At 39.4% G+C, this 19,157-nt stretch overlaps 1 protein-coding gene across 4 annotated transcripts in view; it reads left to right on the forward strand.

The window, feature by feature from the left end:
• The window catches only part of zmym4.1 (zinc finger MYM-type containing 4, tandem duplicate 1), a 173,218-nt gene that overhangs the window by 103,506 nt on the left and 50,555 nt on the right, over positions 1-19,157 (forward strand). For 3 of the 4 annotated variants that reach the window (XM_069895780.1, XM_069895782.1, XM_069895783.1), the window contains 5 exons: positions 2,784-2,946; positions 3,417-3,629; positions 5,218-5,371; positions 10,545-10,660; positions 12,579-12,842. In XM_069895780.1, the coding sequence (XP_069751881.1) occupies positions 2,784-2,946; positions 3,417-3,629; positions 5,218-5,371; positions 10,545-10,660; positions 12,579-12,842 (910 nt within the window). The remainder of the gene's footprint in view (positions 1-2,783; positions 2,947-3,416; positions 3,630-5,217; positions 5,372-10,544; positions 10,661-12,578; positions 12,843-19,157) is intronic. The other variant, XM_069895781.1, reaches the window with a different exon arrangement.

Here is a 19,157-nt window from a genome sequence, read left to right on the forward strand (position 1 = left end):
TTTACTGAACAACTGAAACAGAAGGTAATTCTTCCAGAAACTGCTGAGCAATCTTAGGAGAACTCAGCCATTTCCTAGACTTATCCGACAAAGTGATATGAAGTCAAGACAGAAAAATCAGAGAAGGTTTAAAACTGCCTTTATAAAGTTTGAGACATTACTTCCTTGCACAGAGTACTCCCCCACCCCCCCCCTCCCCACAACCCCCATGGGGCAGCCACCAACGATCCAAACTCAGCCTACGACACCGCATCAACCTTTCTTGCCAGGACTCCTGCATGAGTTGCTCTCCAATCTGAAAATGATGTCGGCATAGAATAATTGAGTAAGGCTTACCACTGGGAGCTGGGAGCACCAGTGATCTATGCACTCTGTCAATCTCTGGCAAGGTAGGCAGCAACTCCCGACCAAACACCCGCAAAGAAACCCACCAAATAACCTGGTAAGTTGGGGAGATTCAATTTCTTTTTTTAATCCGATGATTCCTAATTTGTTTCTTCTGCTCCTAGCCTTCAAATCCACAACTTCCTTCAATAAAATGGGATTAGACCTAATTAATTCAGTATTATTTTGTTGAGCTTCCAGAATTCAGCTGATCTTTCAAGATCCTTATGGACCATGGACTGACCTTTTGGACTGTGGACTGCATCATAATGAATGGAATTCTGCTGGGAACACTGTGCAACTTGTGGTGCAGCTGGGTCGAGCTGTGCAGACAGAGAATGGAATGTTCAGAACGGCAGTTGGAGCAGCAGAACTTCAGTTGAAGTGGTGGAGACCATCCAGGAGATGTGAAAGGCGCATGTCTCATAAGATAATGAAGGGGTAAAAATCACAATTTGAGAACCGAGGGAAGTCATCTAAGGAGGCTTTGGAAAAGGATTCGTAAGCTTACAGCAACTCAACATCAGTCATTTTTCTCTCCAACGTTCAATACGATGTCCTTTGTTATTCAGTTGGGGGAACTGAATTTGGACATTGAGCTTTTGGACTGACTTACTTGACTGACTGACCTGGGTTATTTAGGAGATTTTTCTCTTTTTTAATATTAGGCACAGCCTGTAATAGTTTTTCATGTACACACTGTTTATAAATATATGATATTTGTATATTTGCTATAGATACTTACAGTGGGGTTAATTGTGTTAAGACATTATATTGTTAATAGTCATTGTTGCTGGTTTGAGACATAACATTCGGGATCTATATTTTTGGGAAAATATTTTAAATTTCCATGAAAAATTGTGTAGAAAACATGGTTCCTGATTTCATCTGAATTAACTCCTTCAACTCAAATTTTAAGATTACATCTTGTTATGTTATTTTTATGTATTTGTTTTTGAAATCTCCATCAGCTTCATTAGATTACCCTCAACCTGTTAAACTGGAAAAGAATGTTGGGCAAGTGTGTCAACTGCTCCTCGTAATTTAGTCTTGAAATCTGGATAGTAGTGTGATCAATCTATGCCCTACTCAACCAAAATTAATTAATCTTTTCTCTAGTATGGTCAGGAGATTTAAAATACTATTCTAGTTGGGTCTGATCAATGTCTCGATAGCTTAGATCAATTTATTTCCAATCATCTTGAGAATTTAGTTATTTTTTGTCCATAGGTTTTTGGTGATTGATGCGTACTGTCAACTGGACCCCTCATGCAGAACTCTATTTCCTAAGAAGATATTCTTGCTTTTCTTTGATTTACTGGGAATGGTATCAAAACTTTTCCTGGATAAAGCTTTCTGTGACACTTTTTTGAGTACTTACATTGTGTACGTTCCTTGCAACTTTGTTCTCCTCTACCCAATTTACTATATATTTTCTAACTTAAGATTTATGTTATTTGAGATCTCAAAAATACAATGCTGAGTTCATCTGAATTATTGGATTTAGTGCAAAGTTGAGACTCTGGGAATACCACTTGCAATGTAACAACTGGGAAATATTCCCTTTGTCCAACTGTCAATTCTAACACCTAAAAAAAAATTAACAAACCATGTTGCAATGTTCCCTCTTTATCTAATATTTGTGATGACCTTATTAAAAGTCTATAAATCCATTTGAGTATTGCCTAAAGATGTTCTCCACTGGCATCACCAACAGCACTTTTGTCTCTTTCAGTGGTCCTTTTCAATGAAATTGTCTCCCTGTTAAATGAGTGAGTCAATTTTATCTACATTTTTATTATTAAATTGTGATTTTTTTTTAAATGATACAGTTTTATCCAATGGATTTTTGATTGGATGAAAAACCAAATACTGTAGTATCAATGTGAGGTATTTTTAGTTGAAAATGGTGGCTTTGGTTTTGTGGCATAAATTTTACCAATGTTTGTAAATCTGTGAGTGACATTAACTTTGTGATTTTATGTATGCGATTTAACGTGTGGAAATTTCAGTGTAATCCAGTGACAGCAGAATCAGGAAAATTAGTTAAACAGATAATTTCAGATATTATCCGTTCATCTTTTTTTCTTGAAATGGAAATTGTTATCTGAAAGATGATACAAATATTGCTTGTACACTCATGAATGTTATCAGTTCAAATAGATAACAATATTTTATTTCAAACTTCAGTAAGTTTTCCACTTTAATCTTTTTGACATGACTTGCTTCTCAGGCAATATAATTTAACAGAAGTAGATTTGAGGCTAGTTTGTGGAAAAATAACACCATCGCAACGTTTTAATTGTTTTAAGAAACTGCCTCTTTGGTTTGAGTTGAGCTTTTTTTGAACAAGGGGGAATTATTGATATTTTCTTTAAAACTATCACTTTCTTTTCCAGAGAAATCATGAACCTAAAGGACCTAGTAATGGGCCAGATTGATGGTAGGGGCCCATACAAGGAATTCTGTAATCATAACTGTTTATTTGAGATGAAAAGAAAGTCAGCCTCAACGACTAATAATATTACCACCAAGTGCAGCATTTGTCAGAAAGTGTCTGTTGTAAGTTGATTACCTCGAACATAATTTTGTCACACATGTTCTATGTTACATTAATTACAGTATCGGTTCTGAATTTTGTCTTAAATGGTCAGTTATCATAAAAAGTTGGTGATATATTTAGGGGAATATTACCACCAAGATGTGTGTATATTTTTAGCTTTGTTTATTTTAACAGCATCTGATGCATTTTCTATATTTAGACAAATTATAGGCCAGGAAGAGAACAATTATAGATGGGCATTGCTGCTTTGTAATCTACTACGAGGAAGTACATGAGACCAATCAGTCAGTTTCCCATGAGCATATATTAAAAATATCCTTGTAAATGTATCTTTCTTTTGGTACATGATAGATCCAGAATTGATAGAATTACATACATCCTTGTCACTTTGTCGGGGAATACTTTGGGAATACCAATGTTCATTACTGTTGTACACATTATAACATTTTGATTTTTTTTATAATTTCAGGTCCGCCATGAAGTGAACTACCAGAATGTTGTACATAAACTTTGTAGTGATATTTGTTTCTCCAAGTTTCGAATGGCCAACAATCTTACTATGAATTGTTGTGATAACTGTGGAGCTTATTGTTACAGTGGGTCTGCACAATGTCACATGCTTCAGACTGAGGGGCAGTGTAAGAAGTTCTGTGGATCTGCTTGTTTGTCTACATTTAAACAGGTTTGTCGCCTTTTGAGCCATTAGGACATGAAGTTCAGTTCTCTGCTTCCCCTCTCCCAAGTGATGGTCTTGGACAAAAATGAGTATCAATTCATTGATGTGATGCCTGGTTTCCAAGGGTTAAATCATAAGGATAAATTATGGGAAGTAAGGTTTTCTTCGAATTTAGGTTAGTGTCATTTTTATTGACATTTTCAAGCTGTTAGTGGAATTTGATAAGGTATCAATAAAGTTCAGAAAAATTCTGCTGGGAAAGGTTTTCAAATTAATAACTTCATACAGGAATGAAGTTCGATAACATTTTTATTGGTGGATAGTGATAGAAATTGAGGGCTTCAAATGGCAATAGAGGTTGGGTTATTTTTTTTAATTTTAAATGAAACAGAAGAGGTGGGGTGGAGATGTACTATTATTTCACCGAATAGAGGATCAAGGTTGAGGGATTGAATGATCTGTTCTTTTGTATAAATACCATAAACCTCAAAAATATTCAAGAACTTTCAGAATAAACTAATATTCATGATTAATATGTTGGTCTTTGCATGAAATTCCTCTCAGATATTTTAAGTACTTTGTTAAAATATGCAATTTACTTTCATTCCATGTATTACTTCTGTACATAACAAAATTTCATATCTAATGTATTTTGTATATTTTACTAAGTAAATTGCATCTTATTTTAGCTTGGGTGTCATGAATTTAAGAAAATGTCAGGAAAATTCAGTCTTAATCCAGAATATCTTCTGCACACGTAAAAATTTTCCCTTATAATGATTGATCTGGAGGTATTGCTTTGTGTTTCCCATTCCACCGAACTTTCATACAATTTGAACTTGTATTTGTCTTCAAGGCCTTGGCAGTGAAATCTTAACCCTAGTCTGGAGTGAAGATGAATCCAAATGTGAAATGTAATTAGTTGTCCCATTTTCAACTCATATTACTTTTGAAACTTCAGAATGTAATGCTTTCCTAGTTAATGTTGGTGATAGAACTTGGTGTAGGATCAAGTCATAAAAACCGGAAGTACCCAATATTTGAATGCGTCCTCCATTGAATCTGATTAGCTAAACCATGACTTGAGTGGAAAGGTGGGAATTTAACCAAGTATCTATCCCCATTTGTTGCTCATTTATTTATTTTAATATGCTTCTGCAATGACCAGATAAGGACAGGATTAGACTTGGGGGATCAATTGGCTTGCTTGCATTATTTTAGTTGACCAAAAGTAATGACCATTTAGCCAAGATGCTGGGGTCATGATGCACTGAACTTGTGTGTAGAAGATTAGAATAAAACTGGATTGAAATTATAAATTCAGATGCGATAGTATGTTTTGAACAGAAGAACTGCACAATATTGTTCTCATCAGTTTGAGGGTCTGTTTTGTAGAAATAAAATTAAAGGCACAGATAGAAGATTAGTTAAATCTCATCTCTTCCTCACAACTCCTGCAGTTCCCCATTCCCCTTTCCAAATCTCAATCCCTGATATTTTTTGTGCTGGTTCGTTTCCATTTTATTATTGTCTTGTTAAATACTAAAACTTTGAAATATTCTTCTTCATTTAATTCTATTTATTCTTGTAACAGAAACATTCAAAGATTACACCCTGCACTTGGTGCAAATCTCTAAGGGCATCTGTTGAAATGATTGAAAACATCAACTCTTTTGGAAAACCTGAACTTTTTTGCTCAGTTAACTGCCTTTCAGCTTATCGTGTGCAAATGGTAACGACACAAGGTAGTGGTATAATTTCTTGAAATATTGACACGAGCTTTCTGAAGTTTTAATTATTTGTGTACTTCGCATCTCCAAGTTACTTCTGTGAAAGAAACCAACCATTTTGAAATGAAATGCCTTGAGGTTCATGATGTGAATTTGTCCTCTGGCTGAGCTGTTATTGTATCATACAACAAAATTAATTCTACCCACAAGTGGGAACTCCTTCAGTGGTACAAGTTTTATTTACTGAGCTTGCTTTCATTGAACTCTCGCACCTGAGACTCGGATAGAATTAACATAAATTTAAAGAACAAAAATGATCTTTTGGAGTGTACACGCAATGGCAAGTGTGGAAGGAAAACACACGAGGAGTCGACATCGAAGACTGCTTTATTGCCCCGGTAGCTCTGCTGATGTCGGCCTCACATCATCGGATCGCTGTGTGGCGGGGATCGGCCATTTTGCGGGCCAGTTCGTGTCAACAAGCATGGGTCGTGACACGATTTCCCTTACCCACCCCCACCCCTCCCCTCAAACTGGCAACCAGGCCATTGTCCAGAGCCTTTGATGGCCTTCCTCTGCATCCCAGAGGCAGAGTGCAGACCGGCTAATTACAGTCCCGATATGCCGGTTTCAGGCAGTTGATGGTAAAGGTTGCCTCTTTACCGTTGATGTCGAGGACAAAGGTGGAACCATTGTCTCTAATGACTTTGTAGGGTCATCGCAATGGTGGTCTGAGTGTGCCCCTCCTCACGAACACCTTCCAGGAAGTCCTTGGGTCATTTGGGATGCCATGCCAAGGACCCCAGCTTCCGCTGCAGGCTTTTGAGGTTCAGGAACTCCCTGGGGATGATTAAAGGTGCGCCATAGACCATCGAAGTCCTCCTTTGGCATGGTATAGTTTCCCAGCAAGATCCAAGGCAGTTTGTCCACCCAGTTGGGACCATTGAGCTGTGCCATCAAGGCTGATTTGAATTGCCTGTGGAAGCACTCCACCAACCCGTTGGCCTAAATATGGTGAACCTGCGTCCCCAGAAAGTTAGCCGGCGCCGCTCAGAGCCCAAAGGTAAATTGTTTTCTCCCCCAGTCTGAGGTGAGGTGCTCCGGGACCCCAAATCAGGACACCCATATGTCAGTGAGTGCTCTGGTCCTCCGGCCACCTCTTGGAGTGGTCTACCATGGTTAAGAGGTATCTCGTGCCACAGGAATCCAGTACCAGCCCACTAAGTCAATGTGCACGTGGATGAACCTGTGCTGTACCGGACTCAAAAGTCTGTGTAGGTGCTCTGGTGTGAACCTGCACTTCAGAGGACTGACAGTTCATGCAGGTCTTGGTTCACTGGCTGACCTGTTTACGGAGGCCATTGCCAGACAAACCTGTTGGCTACCATTTGACTGTGGCATGGATGGTGGGGTGCGCCAGGTTGTGGATAGCCTCGAAAAACCTGGTATCTCCATGCAGCCGGACGATGGGGTGAGGGCTGCCAATAGAAAATACACATAGCAGTGTCAGGTTACCTGGGCCGACTGGGATGTCCTGTAAACAGGGATCTCAGGGTCTTTGTTGATGTGCTTTGGTGAGGACCATGTCATCGACCCCTTCGGACGGGACATGTATCGACTCAGATCGTGGGGCATGACTGAGTGTCCTGAGCCCTGTTGTTTTTTCCCCACGATATGTTAAATGTCCATGGTAAATTCGGACATGATGGACAAGTGCCTCCGTTTTTGGGCCAACCACAGGTCCATTACCTTATGGAAGGCAAAAGTCAGTGAACACCCTGAATTGCCAGCCTTCCAAAAATGTCTTACCACCAGGTACAGTGCAAACAACTTCCAGTTCTTGAGGGTGGAGGTGCCTGCTGAGAAAGGCCAGGGGTTGTCACTGGGCCTCTGAGTTTTTCTTGCATGCCCTCTTCCACTGTGCTGGAGGCATCAACAGTTAGAGTGGTAGGTGCCTCCAGATTGGGGTGGAGCAGGAGGGTGGCATTGGCCAGAGCGTCTTTAGCAATCTGGATCACCCTGGAAGATTCCTCGTCCCAAGCAATGTCTTTTGCCCTGCTGTTTATCAGCGCAGAGGCGGCGCATGATGCCTTCTGCTGCCAGTATGAACCTATGGTAAAAGTATCATACCACTGAATTCCTGCAGTGGCTTAGCGAAGTGCTGGACTGCCTCAACCTTCTAGTGGAGGGGTGTGGCCCCATGCCTTTTAATCCTTTGCCCTAGGAGATTGATGGTGTGCAGACCAAACTGGCAATTAGCGGGGTTGATGGTCAGCCCGAACTCGCTGAGCCAGATGCACAGTTGTCTCAGATGAGCGGTGTGGTCTTTGCGGCTGAGGTTGGCGATAAGGATATCATCAAATAGATGAACACAAATAGGAGGTTCCAGTCCGTTGTGTCCATCAGCCACTGGAAAGTTTGTGCCACATTCTTTAAACCGAAGGGCATGCAGAGAGATTTAAATAAACCAAACACCCTCAGGATGTCTTTGGGGGGGGATGTCCTGAGGGTGAACTTGGATTTGGTGGTTCCCCCGAATGAGGTCCACCTTGGAGAACACCCGTGCCCCATACAGGTTGGCAGTAAAGTCTTGGATGTGGGGCTCGGGATATCTGTTGGGCGTGGTGGCCTCATTGAGGTGGTGATAGTCTCCACATGGTCTCCAACCCACTGCTGATTTGGGCCCCATGTGAAGGAAGAGGCACAGGGACTGTTGGAGCGTCACACAATCCCAAGTTCCTCCATCATTTTGAACACTTCTTTCGCCAGGCTGTCTTTTAGGAGGAAGTTGGCATGCCCTGGCGTGGAGTCAGTAGGTGGTGCATTACCACATTCTTTGGTTTGGTGTGAGAACTGTGGCACCACTATCGAGGGGAACTCTGCCAGGATGTGGGTGAATTAATTGTCCGAGAGTGTTATAGAGTCCAGTTGGGGGTGGGTAGCTTGGCTTCCCCAGAGGCAGAGTCTGAAAGGTTCTGGCGTGCACCAAGTGCTGTCCCTTGAGGACGACCAGCAAGCAGTGGGTCCCGAAGGAAATTGGCTCCCAGGAGCGTTTGCGCCATTGCCGTGGGGGTAAAGGCCTGTGTAAAACGGCTGTTGCCGAAGCAAAAGGGGATGGTGCGGGTCCTGAAAGTTCAAATGCAGTTGTTGGCTGCCCTCAGCGTTGGGTGTTGAGGCCTGCAGGGATGCAGGTAGGATGCTTATCTTGGCGCCCGTGTAGACCAGAAAAGGCCTGCCCGACAGCGAGTCCCAGACGTGGAGGAGGTTAATATAGACGACACTTTCCTTATTCTAATATATGCCAATTTCAAAGTATCACCTTCCAAAGCAGGAGCTGTGATATCCCAAATTTAGATCTCTTTAATCCAATAAATCAAACTCTGTGGCTGTTACTTTGTAGTTTTAATTCATTGATGAATGGATAAACATTTTTCATAGCTTCGCAACAAGACTTTCATAACGATGAATTACAAAGCATTTACTGTATAATAGAGATCCAAAGGTATATAGATGTACAAATTTAAAGAGATTCAAAAATTCAAAGAAAAATGTCTCCTCCTCACGCTTCCTTCACATCTTGTAGAGTAAGAGGCAAACCATTAGTCTGGGTGGATATTATGACATATTACTTCAACGTCACTATGGTAACTCTACAAACAATAGTTTGTTTAAAGAGACAGGCACAAAATTAACCAAGAATCAAAAACACAAAGTTTTTACCTTTACAGTTATCCCATGGGCCAGCTGACGCAGCCATCAACAATGCATTTCACGAAAACCCACAGGGTAGGCGGCATCAACGGGCCTCCGCACCCCATCGCTGGTGGTGGTACGATAGCTGTCCTGGGATGTTCACTTGCCTCTTTGCTGGCCTTGATTTCACCTGGAAATGTTCGTGGGGCTTGCTGATGTTTTCTACGATGGCATTGGCGTCTTTCTTAGCTCTCCAAAGCATGTCCACCCCAGCGCCGGCTGTCCAAGTGTTGCTGAAGTCCTCGTCTGTGAGCAAGAGCCATATATCCTTGTGCAGCTGTTCCAGGAAGATCTGCTCAAAGAGCAGGCAAGGCTTGTGGCCCTCGGTTAACGCAAGCATCTTTAAGGCGGATGGGGCCCTGGCCCCTGGTCCATCCATATGCAGCAATCAGACGGCGTGCTCACACCGGGAAAGTCCGAAAGTGCGGGTTAGTAGCTTTTTTGAGGGTTGCGTATTTGCCTTGCTCTGGAGGCTGCAGTAGGAAATTTACGACCCTTGCCGCTGTGTCCTGATTGAGGTTGCGAAAGACATAGAAGTAGTGGGTGTCGTCGGTGATGCGGCGAAGCTGGAACTGAGTCTTGGTCTGCTTGAACCACACGTGGCTGCGACACACAAAGTCAGGAGCATGAGGGAGACCGTGTGGATGGTCACTGGCTCCGCTTGATTCATCAACTTTGGGTCCAACTGCTGGTTGGACCTGTCGGATCACCAATGAAGCATATGCACTTTGACGAGTGTGGAAGGAAGTCGCACACTTGGAGTCAAAATTGAAGACTGCTTTATTGCATTGGCAGCTCTGCTTCTCTGGGCCCCTGGCACTGACATCAGAGCCCCATGTCATCAGAGCACTGACCTCAGGTTGGTCAACGTTCCCGCCAGAGTTCACTTTCTTCCCACCATGCGGAGGTAACCAGGGACGGCAACTGGTGTCACCCCCCCAGGTGTGTACGGTCACCGTGTTTGTCGGCCATTTTGTGGGCCAGTTCGTGTCTTTGTGCGCGGGCTGCTGCTGCACTCTGTCATTTTGTACTTGATTTTCCTTGGAAGTATTTTTTGGCTTTTTTTAATTGTTACTGGCTTCAGATGGAATGGATGAATGAAAAGCAAGGTACACTGAATACCTGAGAGATCTAAACAATTTTTATATTTACTGTCATTTTTGTTTTTGTTTAAATACAGCACATTGTTAATTTGAGTTAGATACAAACATCTTATCAAATGTTTTGAGAACATTGCTATTGTAGGTTTTTGTCAAATTCTTAAAATTGCACGATGTCATTTAACTGGAAGTAAATATGACAGCAGATTTAGTTTGACAATTTGTTTTGTTGATACTTTGAAACTCTGCAGCTTTATTAATGGGTACTATTATTTCCTTGGGTTTAGGGGATAATTTAGCAGTTTTGGGTATCATTATTATCTTTAATATCCAAATAGGTACGAGTGTTCAGTGCAACTACTGTAAAGTGACAATGACACCCCAGTACCACCTGGCTATGTCAGATGGTAGCATTCGGAACTTCTGCAGTTATAATTGTGTGGCTTCATTTCAGGTGAGATTTTTATAAAAGGTTTTCAATTTCTTAAAAACAGGTCTTTAATTTTTTTTTTGTTTTTCCTTGACTTTCCCATCTCATCAGCTGAACAATGTGACTTGTAAAATATATTAGCATTGGAATTTTTTTTGAGCCAATGTTATTTTAGATTTTTGCCATTAAAATTGGGGGAAAAAGGAAAAAGCTCATTAAAGTGAACAGGATATGTTAATCATATGCCTGTCATCCAATTCGCAACTATTGGTTTATTCTCAAAATTGTCCTGTGAATTAATTTTTAATGTCAGTGCACACATCGGCTTCACTTCACTTCAATGCTACCTGCCTCATAGGTGTTTGAACTGGACTCTTGCATGTCATTATACTAAATGTGTGAAATGATAAACTGTGATTAAGAAATTAGACATTTGAGAGAGTTTGCAAAATTTGCACTTTGTGACAATAAAGATCTTTAATTTGTAATTAGTCAAACATGTAGGTATTCATCTGGTCCAAGTAGAACAATAGAACATTTGCTGTGGTGTAACAGACCCTTTGGCCCTTCTAGCCTGTGCTAAACTATTATTCTGCCTTATCCCACTGACCTGAAACTATTCAATTTCCCTCCATACCTCTCCCATTCATGTACCTGTCCACCTTTTTCTAAAATGTTAAAATTGAGCTCGGATTCACCATTTCATCTGGAAGCTTGTGTCTGAAGAAATTCACTCTCACCCTTAACCCATGTCCTCTGGTTTGTATTGCTTTCATGTTAAATAATAAGAGCCTGGGAATTTTAAATGAACAATACTAAAATTGAGATTAAATATGTTCCTTAATTTACATAATCTTTATTGTTTAATAATGCATTTAATTTTGAGCTTAAAAACATTACAAGGAGTATTTGTTGAGCAGGATTTTGGGAGGGAGTAACAAAATTTGCATTTCTTGTCTGGGACCCATTAGCACTACTGAAATGCTCTGGCTATCTTGAATTGTAGTTCTCTGACCATCTTGAATTGTAGTTCTCTGACCATCTTGAATTGTAGTTCTCTGACCATCTTGAATTGTAGTTCTCTGACCATCTTGAATTGTAGTTCTCTGACCATCTTGAATTGTAGTTCTCTGACCATCTTGAATTGTAGTTCTCTGACCATCTTGAATTGTAGTTCTCTGACCATCTTGAATTGTAGTTCTCTGACCATCTTGAATTGTAGTTCTCTGACCATCTTGAATTGTAGTTCTCTGACCATCTTGAATTGTAGTTCTCTGACCATCTTGAATTGTCGTTCTCTGACCATCTTGAATTGTCGTTCTCTGACCATCTTGAATTGTCGTTCTCTGACCATCTTGAATTGTCGTTCTCTGTTGTGGGAAAAAAAATCAGATTATGAAATCCTGAATGTTTTGGGAATCCAGGTGTTGGATGTTTAAATTAAATTAATATTACAGCTGTAATCCAACTATATAATTTTGAATGTACTGAAAATGTTGATGCCCAGGCCTGGTGAACAAGGACAAGTAAAATAGTGTTACCATTTGAATTTCAGAAAGATGCCCAAAGGTTTAGGAAGGCATTAGGGATAGGTATCCCTTAAGTTGATATAAGCCCAAAACTGTTAACAGAGAAAGGTTGGATATGAAGAATATTACAGTAGTTAAATTCCATAGGGAAATGAGTTGTTTGGCCATGCCTTCTACCCCCACAAAAAAATAATTTGCAAAGATCTAATGGGATTAGTGGCATAAACAGTGGTAACTTGGTTAAAATAAATATTATTCAGAGCAAATGTTAAGCAACATATAAATATTGCAAGTGCAAAACATTCTCTTGCAGTATAAATTGAAATCTCTATAAAAAAGATAGTTTAATAGATCTTGTGGATATCTCTAAATAAGATGCATTTCTTTAGCTGATTGTTTTCTCTTGCTGACAGGGATTATTCAGTCAGGCTGCTCCAGGCTCTCAAGCTGTTGTGCCCCTGTCTCAGGCTCAAGTGACAGTAAACATTCCATCATCCACTTCAGTAGTATCTGGTGCCCCTGTGGTTTCTTCTTCCTCGGTCACTACATCAGCAGCTGCAGGGCTGCAGAGGCTTGCACAAACTCTGCAGATGACAGTGGGTCGGACACTTATCAGGTTAATATGTCAATACTGCCAGCGACTGTTCTCCTCTAAGCCTGAGCTTCTTGAGTACAAGGTAAGATTTCTGATTCATAATGATTTATTCTTACCTAATACTTCTGTGGAACTTTGAATAAGTAAACTCAAATGTCAGAAGTTGAACTTACTAAAACAATATTCAATACCTGAAGGCATTTTTTTTGTGATTTTTCAACATTGTGGATTTACTGCAGATGTTTTTAAAAGTAATATTTTGGTTTTCAATGCCTGAGCAGTTGATAAAGGTTTTAACAGTTTTTTTTAACTGTTTGTTTCTCCAATTTTCCTGTTTGCAAGTCTATCTGAGCCAAAGAAGCGGTATCTCCAGCCACATCTGGGATACCACATCTTGTCAACTAATTTCAGCTCCCTGGACTGGACTATTTTCTCCGTGGATATTCAGTCCTTATACATATCCATCCAACATAAAGAAGGTCTCAAGGCACTCTGCTTCTTCCTTAATAACAGACCCAACCAGTACATCTCCACCACAACTCTGCCCTGCTTGGCAGAACTTGTACTCACCCTAGATAACTTGTCTTTCGGTTCATTCCACTTCAAGATAAAGATGTAGCTAAGTGGACTCGCATGGGTCCCAGCTCTGCCTGTACGTTCATTGGATATGCAGAGCAACTCTTCCTCCTTACATTGATGCTGCTTCATGCAACAATCATGAGCTTGTTAACGTAATCTAGTTTGCTGCCAACTTTCACGTTGGCTTCATATTGTTATATTTGTAATATATTTTATATTATATATAAATATGTTTTTAAAAGAGATAGATTGTGGGAGTTTAGTGTAGGTCACTTCACAAACAGATATTAACATTTCACAAAAAGACATCTCATTTAAAATGCAAGAGCTTTGCTGAAAGCGGGACTTCATGTCCACAGTAACTTTGAAGAATGCCTACGGATACTTCGCAAGTAGTTGTTAATTGGACTGATTTTGTGGAGTAAATGGATTATTGTTTTTAAAGCAACAAATGGCCAATCTCAGGAAACTGATTCCGGTGCCAGCAATCTGTCTGCTTGCAGTTTGCTGTTCTAAGAGGAGTCATGTGGTTTTGCAAACTGACAGAGAGAGAAAAGACCAAACAGGATTTTTCTTACTGAGAGAGAATGGAGTTCTGCAGTGGCTTTTGGGAGGCTGCAGCATGGCAAGTTGGCAGGCTTGTTGAAAACCCATTTTGAAGATGGGTTGTGAGTTCTGAGTTTAGCCTGTTGAAAACCTTTGTAGTCCTTATAAGAGGAAATGGCTGGCTAGAGTGTTTCTCCTGAAATAAGGGAAATGAGGGAGAAGAGGTTATGATTTGGAAAACCCATGATGGGGCAAGTTTCTTTGGCAAGGCACTGAGGAAATCAGTTTGTGTGTGTCCAACGAGCAACAAATCTCTCTCTGAAACCAAGGAGAATCTTCCTGAGCAGTAACCATTTACCTTTAAGCACCAGAGCTTGGTGAAAATTCATAAATGTTAAATTCTGTGCACAAAAAAAGAATTGCCTGATACCAGTGAATTTGGGGAAATGAAAAGTGAATGATTGGACTGTGAAACAAAGAACTTTCCTGAACATATACACATTACATACATTTGCGCTTAGAATTAGAATTAGTTAATAGTAATAACTTAAAGTTTGATTCTGTTTTTATGTTTAAAGAAAATTAAAAGCATCTTTTGTTTCAGTAACCATTTGTCTTGGTGATTTCTATGGCCGTTAGGTTTTGGGGTCCTCTGGACCCGTAACAATATTCACTTGGTCCATATCTGGCAACTCTCTTTTGTTTCTCAATCTTTCTATCTTGGGAGACAAATTATCTTCAGACATCTTTCAACCCACCACTGTTGCCTCAACTTCACCTCTTCCCATCCTGTCTCCTATTCTGTTCTTTTCTATTCTTTTTTCTCAATTCCTCTGTCGCATCTTCTCCCAGGATGATGCCTTCCATCGTAGACGTTCGTCAGAAAATGTGACATCCCCTCTATTTCCAAAAAGTCAGCCATCATCTGCATCTCCTCTATTTCCTGCATACCTGCACCTTCTCGCCCCCAGATGCAAGAAAGACAGAGTTCCCTTTGTCCTTACCTACCTCCCCAACAGCCTCCGAATCCAACATATTCTCCGCAATTTCCGCCAATGGGATCCTACCACAAGACGCTCTTCCTTTTATCACCTTTGTAAGGATCACTTCCTCTGCAATTCCCTTGTTTGCTCATCCCTTCCCACCAATTTCTCCCTTGGTACCTTCCCCTGTGATTGCAAAAAGTGTTACACTTGTACCTCCATCCTCACTACTATCTGGGGTCTGTTAGGTCTGCTTTGTTCATGAATGAGTGAGACAAACACCAGGCTGAGTCGAAATCAGGGTTCTTTGTTCTTTATTACCGGATTGTAACACTTGCGACCAACCAGGTTAGTCGGAGAATGCATTCTGCCGTTATCAGCAAAATGGTGATTTTTTATACCCTTGGATATGTGCTTAGAACATCATCATATCATTACTTGTCCAATGACTAAAACTGTTGCTATCCTTTCCCTGCTAGCTTCCTGCCTCTCAATCCATCAATGTCTCTCTTATCTTGTAAGTACAAGGATGCATTCACATCTTGTTACTGCCCCGTACATTCCCATCTCATGATGTTTTACCTAACAGGAGTACAAGGACACCTCCCCTTCTTGTTACAGCCTTGTACAGGGTAACTCCCTACACATTCCCATCTCATGATGTTTTACCTTACAGGTCCCAAACAGTCCTTCCAAGTGAAGACACAATTTTGGTACTGGGCACAGAATGAGAAATCATTTCATTGAGTTATTTTGCTCTGTCTGCTGAAACAGAAGGGACTTCCTAATGGCCAATCATTTTAATTCCATGCACAATTGTCACACTAACATGTCTATCTGTGGCCTCAAGAACTACCAAATTCAGGCCATCTGCAAATTGGAGGAACAACACCATGTATTCCGTCACATCAGTCTCCAACAAGATGGCATTAATATTGACATCTTCAATTTCCATTATCCTCTCCCCGATCTCTTTTCCTACCCTCTGTGTCCTTTCCCTTCCTTCTAAAATCAGGGAGCTACTGTTTGTCACCTGTCCTCTCTCCCTTTCACTTCTCAGCTTCTTTCTCTTCTACCTTCCCACCTATTACCTCACCTCTTAGCCTGAGTTCCTTCCCCTTCCTCTCTCCTCTCTGCTTTTCCTTCCCTCTAGCCCCACTTTTTTTTTTATTTTTTTTTTAATTTTTTATTTTTCACACCATAAATCACAATAGCCATGATATACACTTTTTCTTTTCCACACATTTACAGTGACTTTTTCTCCCTCCCCCCTCCCTCCTCCCAAGCCACCCCCCCATCCCTCCCCCCTCTCATCCATTTTAGTTATACAATCTAGGTTGCATTAATTCAGTTAGACAATGTTGTCATTCAACAAAAATACACCAGAAATTCTACTGAGTCCATTTTTTTCTTCTCTTCTCCTTCCATCAACTTAGGTAATGTTTGTTCCCGGTAGGTTTTCGCTATTGTATTTAATGTAAGGCTCCCATACTTGTTCGAATATTTCAATATTATTTCTTAAACTATATGTTATTTTTTCTAATGGAATACATTTATTCATTTCTATATACCATTGTTGTATTTTCAAATTATCTTCCAATTTCCAGGTTGACATAATACATTTTTTTGCTACAGCTAGGGCTATCTTAACAAATCTTTTTTGTGCATCCTCCAAGTCAATTCCAAATTCTTTATTTTTTATGTTACTTAGGAGAAAGATCTCTGGATTCTTTGGTATATTGTTTTCTGTTATTTTATTTAATATCTGATTGAGATCATCCCAAAATTTTTCTACTCTCTCACATGTCCAGATTGCATGAATTGTTGTTCCCCTTTCTTTTTTACATCGAAAACATCTATCAGATACTGTTGGGTCCCATTTATTTAACTTTTGCGGTGTAATGTATAGTCTGTGTAACCAATTATATTGTATCATACGCAGCCTCGTATTTATTGTATTTCTTTTTTTTTTTTTTTTTTTTTTTTTCTGGTTCTTTTTTTTTTTTTTTTTTTTAATTTTTTTATTTTTCACACCATAAATCACAATAGCCATGATATACACTTTTTCTTTTCCACACATTTACAGTGACTTTTTCTCCCTCCCCCCTCCCTCCTCCCAAGCCACCCCCCCATCCCTCCCCCCTCTCATCCATTTTAGTTATACAATCTCATCGTTCCAGAGCATAACTTCTCCCATGTTTCCTTTTTTATCTTTATATTTAAATCTTGTTCCCATTTTTGTTTAGTTTTACCATTTGTTTCCTCATTTTCCTTTTCTTGCAGTTTAATATACATATTTTTTATAAATCTTTTGATTAACATTGTATCTGTAATCACATATTCAAGGTTACTTCCCTCTGGTAAACTCAAGTTGCTTCCTAATTTATCTTTCAAGTAGGATCTCAGTTGGTAATATGCCAGCGCTGTATCTCCCGTTATATTGTACTTATCTCTCATTTGTTCAAAGGATAAGAATCTACTTCCTGAAAAACAATTTTCTATTCTTTTAATCCCTTTTTTTTCCCATTTTCTAAAGGCAAGGTTGTCTATTGTAAAAGGGAGTAGCTTATTTTGCGTCAATATTAGTTTTGGTATTTGGTAATTTATTTTATTTCTTTCTACATGTATCTTCTTCCATATATTGAGGAGATGGTGTAATACTGGAGAAGTTCTATGTTGTACCAATTTTTCGTCCCATTTATATAATATGTGTTCAGGTATCTTTTCCCCTATCTTATCTAATTCTAGTCTCGTCCAGTCTGGTTTTTCCCTTGTTTGATAAAAATCTGATAGGTACCTTAATTGTGCGGCTCTATAATAATTTTTGAAGTTTGGCAATTGTAAGCCTCCTTGTTTATACCATTCTGTTAATTTGTCTAGTGCTATCCTCGGTTTCCCCCCTCTCCATAAAAATCTCCTTATTATTTTCTTTAACTCTTTGAAGAATTTTTCTGTCAGTTGTATTGGCAATGCCTGAAATAAGTATAGTATCCTTGGAAAAATGTTCATTTTAATACAGTTTATCCTTCCTATCAGTGTTAGTGGTAGCTCTTTCCAATGCTCTAAATCGTCCTGTAATTTTTTCATTAGTGGATTGTAATTGAGTTTATATAATTGGCCTAGATTTTTGTTTATTTGCACACCTAGGTATCTTATTGCCTGCGTTTGCCATCTGAATGGGGATTCCTCCTTAAATTTTGAGAAATCCGCGTTATTCATAGGCATTGCTTCACTTTTATTTACGTTTATCTTGTATCCCGACACTTCTCCATATTCCTTCAATTTCTTATATAGTTCTTTTATTGATAGTTCTGGTTCTGTTAAGTACACTATCACATCATCCGCAAACAGACTGATTTTATATTCCCTGTCTTTTATTTTTATTCCTTTTATATTATTATCTCTTCTTATCGATTCTGCTAGTGGTTCTATAGCTAGCGCAAACAATAATGGTGATAGTGGGCATCCCTGCCGCGTTGACCTGCTTAAGTTAAATTGCTTTGATACATGTCCATTTACTGTCACTTTCGCTAACGGTCCCTTATATAATGCTTTAATCCAATTAATATACTTCTCCGGTAAACTGAATTTTTGCAATACTTTGAACAAGTAATTCCATTCTACTCTGTCGAAGGCCTTCTCTGCGTCTAAAGCAACTGCTACTGCCGGTGCTTTATTTCCTTCTACTGCATGAATTAAGTTAATAAATTTACAAATATTGTCTGTTGTGCGTCTTTTTTTGATAAATCCAGTTTGGTCTAAATTTACCATTTTCGGTACCTGTTCTGCTAATCTGTTCGCTAATAGTTTAGCTATTATCTTATAATCTGTGTTTAGCAAAGATATTGGTCTATATGACGCTGGTGAGAGTGGATCTTTCCCTTGTTTTAGTATCACTGTAATTATTGCTGTTTTACATGAATCTGGTAAGTTTTGTGTCTCATCAATCTGGTTGATTACATCCAGGAGGGGCGGTATTATTAGGTCTTTAAATGTTTTGTAGAATTCTATTGGGAGTCCATCCTCTCCTGGTGTCTTATTATTTGGTAAATTTTTTATTATCTCTTGTATTTCTACTGTTCCAAATGGTTCTGTTAATTTATTTTGTTCCTCTATTTGTAGTTTTGGTAGTTCAATTTTAGTCAAAAATTCATCTATTTTCCCTTCTTTCCCTTCGTTTTCGGTTCGGTATAATTGTTCATAGAATTCTCTGAAGTTTTCCTTAATTTCTTTTGGATTATATGTAATTTGTTTGTCTTTTTTCCTTGTTGCCAATACCATTTTCTTAG

The sequence above is a fragment of the Narcine bancroftii genome, chromosome 8 (assembly GCF_036971445.1).
Source record: "Narcine bancroftii isolate sNarBan1 chromosome 8, sNarBan1.hap1, whole genome shotgun sequence".
NCBI classification, from domain to species: domain Eukaryota; kingdom Metazoa; phylum Chordata; class Chondrichthyes; order Torpediniformes; family Narcinidae; genus Narcine; species Narcine bancroftii.